At 45.0% G+C, this 9,567-nt stretch overlaps 1 protein-coding gene across 1 annotated transcript in view; it reads right to left on the reverse strand.

Annotated features, from left to right (window-relative positions):
• The window catches only part of LOC139333426 (sodium bicarbonate cotransporter 3-like), a 32,085-nt gene extending 29,779 nt beyond the window's left edge, over positions 1-2,306 (reverse strand). The window contains exon 1 of the mRNA XM_070965828.1: positions 2,120-2,306. Within this exon, the coding sequence (XP_070821929.1) occupies positions 2,120-2,164 (45 nt within the window). The 5' untranslated portion in view covers positions 2,165-2,306. The remainder of the gene's footprint in view (positions 1-2,119) is intronic.
• Between the last annotated feature and the right edge of the window lie 7,261 nt (positions 2,307-9,567).

Genomic DNA, 9,567 nt, shown 5'->3' on the forward strand with positions numbered 1-9,567 from the left:
GAAGTCAGCTGCAGATCACGCGTTACAGCAGAACCCTGCCTGCTCACACACGTCTGCCAGTGATACAGACTGACTGCAGACCAGCAACAACACCAGCAAACAAGCTCAGACAGTCCCAGATCTGCACTCAGACAGCAGGATGCTGAAAGCTGGCTGAAGGGAACGCTGGCCATGTTGACCTGTGACCCCTTAAAGGTCCAGTGTGCAGGATCCAGAGACATCTAGTGGTGAGGTTGCAGACTGCAACCAGCTGAAAACCCCTCACCTCAAACATGACCATGACGTCCTTTAACATGGAGCATCTGCTGAATCCAGATCAGATCAGGGACGTTCAGGATGCCAAGTTACAATTATGTTTGTCCACAACTGAAAGATATTCAGTTTGTTGTCACAGAGGAGTGAAAAATCAGAAAACATTCACAGTGAAGAAGCCTGGATGAGACACAGCTGACTGCTCGAGAGAGGACGTCTCACTCTGCTGGAGTTCAATACAGGAAGTGTCACTCTGGCGTTACAGAGCCGAGCGTCGTCCCTCACAAACGATCTTTGGCTGAATTCTGTCATCAGCTCAGAATGAACATTAATTAGCAGCTGATTCGTCATTTTAACCAATGACAGTGATGAGAAGCTGCTGCCTGAAGCTGCTGGCCAATGAGAGAGAGCGTCAGAGTTCAGTCAATGTTTCTGCCAACCTGGACGTCAGCACTCAGCGTCCCTCACACTGGAACATCTCCATCACTTCTCCTCAGGTTTGGTCATCACTGTCACAAACAGCACGTTACAGCCGACTCACCTGACGAGCCTCACTCTGAGTCGAACTCCCTCGCTCCAGTGGTCCCAAACTGACGGCAGCCGGTCCATTCGGTCTGTCCGTTCAGTCTGTCCTCTGCCACAGGGCAAGTCGTGTTTCCGTAGTTTCACCTTTCAGAGTCACCTGATGCTGCCACCGTGGTCGTTGACATCGTGAACAAGAGCAGGACAGTGCGAACGCCATGTAACGTAGGCGGTGACGCCCTGCGACTACAGCCAGCTTCATCCACATCCGTCCTCCACGGCAGGGACGAAGACTCTCTACACACGTAAAAACAGTCGGCAGCCATCATTCAGCTTTTAAACTAGAAGACAGTGAGTCATTTCTGGTCTCCATGGTAACAGCAGCATCCAGCTCCATGGCGTGGACCCCCTCAGCCTGGTGCCTTGTTCAAGGGCACTTAGACCAGACAGCAGCCTGACACAGATGTCAATCATTCCATCCATCCCGTCACAGCACACACTCATCTCCACGTGCTCTGCCAGCAGTTTTGGGGGGTTTTCAGAGACTTTCTAACCTTCTCACGGACACGAGTTTCATCAACTTGTGACAAACTCACTTAAAGACGTCTTTCCAGCCACCTACACGCGATAGTGCTCACGAACCAAACTCCACTGGATAACCGGCTCATGTCATGCACGTGTGCTTACCGGAGGACAGGGCACGTTGTACAACACCTGAAGTAATGTGTTCTGGTTGGTTACACGCAGGTCTCACGTCTCAAGCAGATTTTTATCAAAGAAAAACTTTACTTTAACTTTGGCCAAAACATCGGCCGCTGCCACCCGGAGTGGTAACGTTAGAGGGGCACAAAGCGACATGAGCGGGGGTCAAGCCGACAGAAAAAGCTGAAACTCAGTGAAAAGAGCTCTGCTGGGTGGATGTAAGTCATGCCGGATGTAAGGGTGGTTGCTTATGAGTCACATTCAGCTCTTCGCTGTGTTTCAGAAGTCACACAGACGTGGAGGAACCATCAGTGGAGTGAATCACCACATTTATTATCGGGTTCCGTGAGCTTGACTTACACACGGACACGCATCGTCGCTTCACTTCCTGGCATGAGCGTGCTCCTTAAAAACAAAAGCAGGCGCTTCGTGGCCGTTGTTCCCTCCGGGCTCAGAAGTTATCCGCTCCCAAACATGTCAAACAACAGTTCACACAGACTTTCCTCTGCCAGCAGACACCATGTTGGGAAAGAGCCTCCTGCTTCCCCCCAGTCTCAGTTTCAGGTTGATTCACAGCCTGCTGTGCTGAGGAGCCGCTAGCCGCCGGCTAACAGGTACACTTACGAGGAAAGTGGGAACTTACAGATGTGAGGAGCGGTCTCATCTGCTCGCTGCGGTCGTCCTCCATCTTCACTACACGCGCTCAAAGCTCCCTTTTCTCTCCCCGGAGGTGAAATTCATCGGAGTTAGCAAACCGCCGGCTCCCCTTCCTCTGGAAGCGTTTCACCGCCACTACTTTGCGCCCCCTTGGATATATTAACTCCAGCTGTAAGGCCCGCCTCTTTTGACGGACAGCTCATTTCTCCGTTGACGTGGCAGCGAGCTTTCTCTTCCACCAATCCTCGAGCTTGAAGGTGAAATGGGCGGAGTTATGCCGGTAACTATGCACGAGAGCGTTTTTTTTCTTTTTTCATTCCCTCCAGTTTGTCGGTTACCGGTGAGAGACCGAGTTTCACTGTTAACCCGTTAAAGTCTGCTCTGACCACCTCCACGGTCAAACTTTAAAAACATGCTCACTCTTTCTGTTCGTCACGATTCATTTATTTTTTATTTCTTTATTCTATTTTTTTTACCTGCTTTGTGTGACTTCCTGTATGACTTATTAGACTATTTATTCTATTTCATTTCTTCTTCTTCTTCTTCTCATTATTATTATTATTATTATTATTATCCATCCATTTCCTATACCGCGTATCCCTTTCGGGGTTGCGGGGGGTGCTGGAGCCTATCCCAGCCCTCAGCCCCGAGAGGCGGGGTACACCCTGGACGCCAGCCGATCGCAGGGCACAAACCTAATGAGCATGTTTTTGGTCTGTGGGTCAAGCACGGGAAGAACATGCAAACTTCACACAAAAGGTCCGACCAGGGAATCGAACCAGCAACCTTGTTGCTGTGAGGCACGCGCACTACCTGCTGCGCTACCGTGCAGCCATTATTATTATTATTATTATTATTATTATTATTATTATTATTATTATTATTATTATTATTATTATTATTATTATTATTATTATTATTATTATTAGTATTATTATTATTAGTATTATTAGTTCTTTGCTTATCAAAATACAATTCTTACCACTTCTATTCTTACTATTGTAAAGCATTAATTCTGTGTTATTATATTAACTCCTGGCTCACCACAGGTGTTATTTTTACCTGGAGTGTTTTGTCAGAGGAACCTGGATCATAATCCCTGCTGGTGTGTACTGTGTGTATTACTGCAGAAGGACAAATATTACTGTCCTCTGTCCTGAACAGCACCTGGTTTCAGATCAGCTGCGTGTTTAAAAAGATAAGATGTGCGCTGATTGTTGGAGCTCATCATGTTGAGAACGATGTGAAATGCATTTAGACTCACAGCTCCATGAGAAACCCTGCAGACAGGATACAACACCAACAACATGCAGCGTGCTCTTCCTCACCTTCATCTTACTGTATCATCATTATCAAGTGGCTTTATTCACCTTCTCATGTTACATTCATTCATTCATTCATTCATTCATTCATTCATTCATTCATTCATTCATTCAGCCTGTTTTTATCTTCAGTCTGTCTTTTTATGTGATTTGTTGCTGAACTACTAACATTTCTTATTTAAGGAAGGTGACTGTTGTAGCTCTGTTTTGGTCTCCTGAGGGAAACATCTGCTCTTCAGCTGCTAAATGCTAAATGTCCACCAGCTGCTCTCTGACTGAGTCTGTCTGCTGTCCGCTGCTCAGCAGGAAGTGAGCCGAGGCTTTTTACAGCTTTTTCTCTGGAAACGACGGCAGCAGAAACACTGAAGTTTGTGTCTGACCGTGAAACTATGAGCTGAAAGTCACTGCAAAGCCCCGTGAAGACGAGAGGAGCTGCAGGTTCAGCTGGTGACTGTCTGCAGAGGACACCGTGGACACAGATGAGACAAGCTGAAGGAAAATCAAACAAACACTTTGAAACACAATATTGATCTTTGACAAAGATCAATATTGTGCTATGAAAATTGATCATTTTCCCAGTGTTTACGACAGGCCTTGAATGCACCACAGTCCTCCTCCTGTGAGGAATCTGGGGCCATTTCTCACCTGATGATGGAAACAGAATTGGAATTGTTGAGAGTTGGACTAAATCACGCTGGAGGAGGCGTTTCAATGAGCTCTGGCTCAGCTTCCCTGTGGAACGAGCCTTTGAACAGCTTATCTGAGATTAGCAGCTCCAGGTCTGCGTTGTGTTTCCCTCCTGCTGCTGCTGTCAGACGCTGTAATCCTGACAGATTATTTCATTTCAGTAAAGTCATTGTTGTTCCAACAAAGCGGCGCCCAGGCCTCCGGTCGCCCTCACGGCCTTTATCCAAACTTTCTCAGAGGGAACAGAACAGCAGGTGGTTTCTGAACATGCTACACGCTCAGTCTGGAGACGACAAACGTTCGGCAGCCGAAAACTCCGAAATACAGTTTTTCCCGTCTGGACGCCTGAAATCAAACCTTTACTGGCTCATTTTCACTGAGTTTGTTTCTTAACTTCATGAACAAAAAAATGGATCAAACAAACGTGTTTTAAATTCATTATCTCTGCTAATTATCTTCTCGGTTAATTAAAATGTGAGATATTTTAAGATTTTTGTCTCTAAACTGGAGAAAAATTGTCCATCATTATGTTCCAGAGCGCATATTTAAAGTCCAAAACAAAGAGAATCAGTGAACTTCAACGTGACAAATAATCAGATTTAATGCTGGAAACAGTGAAAGAGTTTCAAACTTGATGAATCTATTAGAAAAACTGTTTCTAAATTTGAAGTCTGTGGATCATCGTCTGATCGATCGACTGTCGTCTGATCGATCGACTGTCGTCTGATCGATCGACTGTCGTCTCAGCTCAGTGCGAGGTGGTCATCAAGGGGACTGAGTATGAAGTATGGAAAGAGAGAAGGAACAATTAGAAAGTCAGAATTATTCCAAAACTATGAAACGCTAATTCTGAAGAAGAAGAAGAAGAAGAAGAAGAAGAAGAAGAGTGTGATTAATGAAAAAAAGAGAAAAGGAAACATTTTCCTAACGAGAAACAAAAAACTAAAATACATGAAACTTTGTGAGACGAGTCTTCATGAGTGTGAGGACACGTTTGTCATGAACCTTTGAAACATTTGAGAAAATAAAAGTTAAATTATGATCAGGAGAAATGATCTGATTATTTTTGTTTATTCTGTTTCATCATCTGAGCTGATAATGACGTGTGTGTGTGTGTGTGTGTGTGTGTGTGTGTGTGTGTGTGTGTGACTTTCATTAACTGAACAGATTAAAACTGTCAGCAGGAGGTGACCCCCCCAACACACACACAGCTTTAATTAATATTTCAGATGACCTTTGACCTTTGACCTTCTGCCTGTTTCATAACATCATCACTTCATCTCACACACACACACACACACACACACACACACACACACACACACACACACACACACAGACACACACACACACACACACACGCACACACACACACACACACACACACAGCATAATTTTTTATTGTGACTTTTTTACACGTTATTGAACTTTTTGTTCAGTCTTCTGTTTGTTTTTGTCTTTCTGTCTTTCTGTCCCTCTTCTCTGTCTCCCCTGTGGACTCTGTTGGCCGATGAAGGTGACGGTGAGTGAAATGAGAGGACGGACGGCGTAACGCTGTCACGTGCTGTGAAGGACGTAAACAGGACGTGACGTCCACATTTTGAAGCTCGTGTCACTCTGGACGTCGAGCTTTGTGTCGGGATGTGTCCACCAGCTGAGACCAAAAGTGACTTTGACGGGGACACGAGCTGAACTGGTTTATTGTCTCGTGTCCGTGGACAGATGATGAGAGTTGAGTCCAAACATGTTTAGATTTGACTCCCGAGGGAGGAAACACACACCTGAGCTTCATGTGAAGTATGTTTGACGTGCTTTAAAAAAATGTGTGCTACTCTAATTCTGCAATACTTAAAGTATTTCAAAGTACTTTATTTTAGTGTATTATAAACTGCACTAGTGCGCGTGCCTCACAGCAAGAAGGTCGCCGGTTCGATCCCCGGGTTTGCATGTTCTTCCCGTGCATGCGGCTTCTCTCCGGCTTCCTCCCACAGACCAGAAACATGCTCGTTAGGTTGATTGGTGACTCACACCTGTCCTCAGGTGTGTGTGTGTGTGTGAGCGTGAATGGTTGTCTGTCTTGTGTGTTGCCCTGCGATCGGCTGGCGACTGGTTCAGGGTGTTTCCCGCCTCTCGCCCGCTGACAGCTGGGATTGGCTCCAGCCCCCTCGCAACCCTGTACTTATTGAAGGTGTACTTTGTGTAATTTCACTTCATTTGAAGTGTATTTAAGTGTGTTTCCAACACATTAGTGATAAAAGTGTACTGTGAAAGTTGTTGAGCATACTATTATTATTACTACTACTCAAGTGTACTCAAGTATTACTCAAGTGTACTGAAGGATTACTTGAAGATGACAGAAGCAGCACAAAGCGCTGGAGGAGGAAAGAAAACTGTGTTCCTGCAGATCCACTGAATCCCCGAACACGAACATGTTCGACACACTGAGTCGATGTACAACATGTTGTATTCACACACAGTTTATTCAGAAGTACTGAACAGCGGCCTCAGGTGTGCTGTTGTCCTGTCAGCAACGTAAACAACACAAGAAGAAGAAGAAGAAGAAGAAGAAACAGTCAGTATTGACACTACGAACATCACAACCACCAAACATCAGATTTATATGTTCTGAAGAAAAGATGATTAAATGAATTAAATTCAGTCTAAAGAGCAGGAAAACGTCAAGATTCAACAAATGATGAAATGTGATTTTCAACAAACAAACAAACAAACAAACAAACAAACAAAGATCATAATGTTCCACAACAGCACATGTAAGTGTTCTTCTCAGGCTGCTGCTGTTGTTGTTGTTGCTGTTGTTGTTTCTGTTGTTGCTGTTTTTGTTATTGTTGCTGATGTTGTTGTTGCTGTTGTTGTTGCTGCTGCTGTTGTTTCTGTTGTTGTTGTTTCTGTTGTTGTTGTTTCTGTTGTTGTTGCTGTTGTTGTTGCTGCTGCTGTTGTTTCTGTTGTTGTTGTTTCTGTTGTTGTTGCTGTTGTTTCTGTTGTTGTTGTTTCTGTTGTTGTTGCTGTTTTTGTTGTTGTTGTTGTTGTTGTTGTTGTTGTTGTGAGGACGTCGTCTTTGCACAGACTCTTCACATCGTGACAAACCCCACAAACGTTCTTCAGTCAGTATCGCTCGCGCTCCGTTGTCTTCGTCCTAAACTCTCTGCAGTCCTCATGTGAAACCGTGTCTGAGACGTCTCATGTCCTAAGTGTGTGGACACAGGGACACTGGGGACGTGCTGCTCAGCTGAGATCTGCTTCCACTCACACATCAGTGAGTTATCAGAGGAACGAAGTACATGTACTCACTGAGTTCACTTTGGAGATACATCTACTCTACTTGAGTGTTTTCATTTTGTGCTACGTAATACTTCTACTTCACAACATTTAGTGAGAAATACTGCACATTTTACTCCACTACAGTAGTCTAACACTGAACTATTACATGTTAATGCATCAGTAATGCAGTAATATGACGATGTATCACCAACAAACAAATACTGTTACCTTGATACTTGTAGGTGAACTTTTACTTGTAAGTATTTCTACAGTGTGGTATCACTACTTGTACTTCAGTACGTGATGTGAGTACTTGCTCCCCTGCTGAGCATCGGTGTGGTGATGCTGGCGATGAGGTTTGGCTCTCAGTGTGCGTTCAGGTGCAGCAGAACGTCTCCACCTGTTTTCTGTTCACAGAATAAAAACTGTCCCAGGATCAGTCTGAAGCTCTGCAGCGCCCTCTGCTGGTGCAGATCATCATCATCATCCTCATCATCATCATCATCATCATCAGACCGGCTGCCGGAGGCCCCTCTGCTGGGTGGGGCTCAGCGTCAGCAGCTTCCTCAGGTGAGCCAGGACCAGGTGCTTCATGCTGCCTGCCGGTCTGGAGCGAGCCAGAGCAATGGATTCTGGGAGATCTGCTCTGTGAGGGAGAGAGAGGAGAGAGAGGCACACCTGAGCCGTCTAGACAGGAAGTGACACGACGTACCTGCTGACACACACAGCACTGGCCATGTGTTCTAATACTGCAACTGCTACTATTAACACTGCCATTATAGCTACTTTGATACTAATACTGCGACTACTATTACTGTGATACTCATACTGTGACTATTAATACTGTGATACTAATACCAGTACCACTACAGTTACTTGCACTGTACTGCGACTACAACTATGTTACTACTGTAATCACTTCTCCTGCCAAGACCAGTACTCTTACTATGTTGTACTACTACAACTACTTCTACTACAACCGCTACTGGTAACACTGCTGCTACTACTACGACTAATGTTAACTCTCCTACCAGTAATGCTACTTCTAGTACTGCTACTTCTACGTCTACTACTACAATGGCTGCTACCACTGCTGCGACTACTTCTACTACCCCTGCTACTGCTACCGTACTGCTGTCAGTACTATTACCAGTACTACGACACAAATTACTGCTTCTCCTGCAACTACTGCTGTTGCTACTACGTTTGGTATGGCAAATACTAGTACTACCAGTGCTACTGCTGCTGCTGGTACTTCTGCAGTGATGGATGAAGTATTCAGATCCTTTACTTAAGTATAAGTAATGGTACCATCATGTGAAAATACTCCACGATAAGTAGAAGTCCTGCACTGATAACATTACTGAAGTAAAAGTATATAGTATTATGAGCAAAATGACTTGAAGTACTTAAAGTAAAAGTGGTCATGTACTGACCACAATGTACTGCAATGATCAACAGATCATGACCAGTAAAAAGTACTTGAAGTACCAACAGTAAAAGTACTCCTGTAATGCAGTAGACTGTATCAGCTCAGATCAGACTGGACCAGTTTCCATTCTAATCATAACTGGTTTATCTTACTGGTCCACCTGTGCGTAGGTGTGTGTTACCTGGTCAGTCTGCACTGGGGTTTGCTGTGGAGGCCGAGGCCCTGCAGCCCGGCGGCGGGGGGTCGACAGGGGGCCCCCGGGGCCCTCAGGTTCCTGGACAGAGCGGACAGAGAGTCTCTGTAGACCAAACCGCGACGAGACGACGCGACGGGACAATGATGACACGTCGCCAACTGAAGCAACCACAGAAGAAGAAGTGACAGGTCAGCTGACTCTCAGTTTAACATGAGAAGGTGGACTAAAGGAAGAAAGACGAGAACCTTCTCAAGCCATGAAGGAACTCTTCATCCTTCGTTTCTACACAAACGCTCAACATCTGGAGAAACGTGGTTTTCAGGCAAAATTTAGTAGAGTAAAAAGTAGAATATTGACCTCTGAAATGTGGTGGAGTACAAGTATAAAGTAGCATAAAACTCAAGTGATGTACAAGCACCTTGAGTCTGGGCTTCAGTGCAGTACTTGAGTAAATGTACTCGGTTACACTGCTGCACTTTATTCTGAAGGAGACTTTAAGTGTGTTCAGCTGTTAACGG

The sequence above is a fragment of the Chaetodon trifascialis genome, chromosome 7, assembly GCF_039877785.1.
Source record: "Chaetodon trifascialis isolate fChaTrf1 chromosome 7, fChaTrf1.hap1, whole genome shotgun sequence".
NCBI lineage: Eukaryota > Metazoa > Chordata > Actinopteri > Chaetodontiformes > Chaetodontidae > Chaetodon > Chaetodon trifascialis.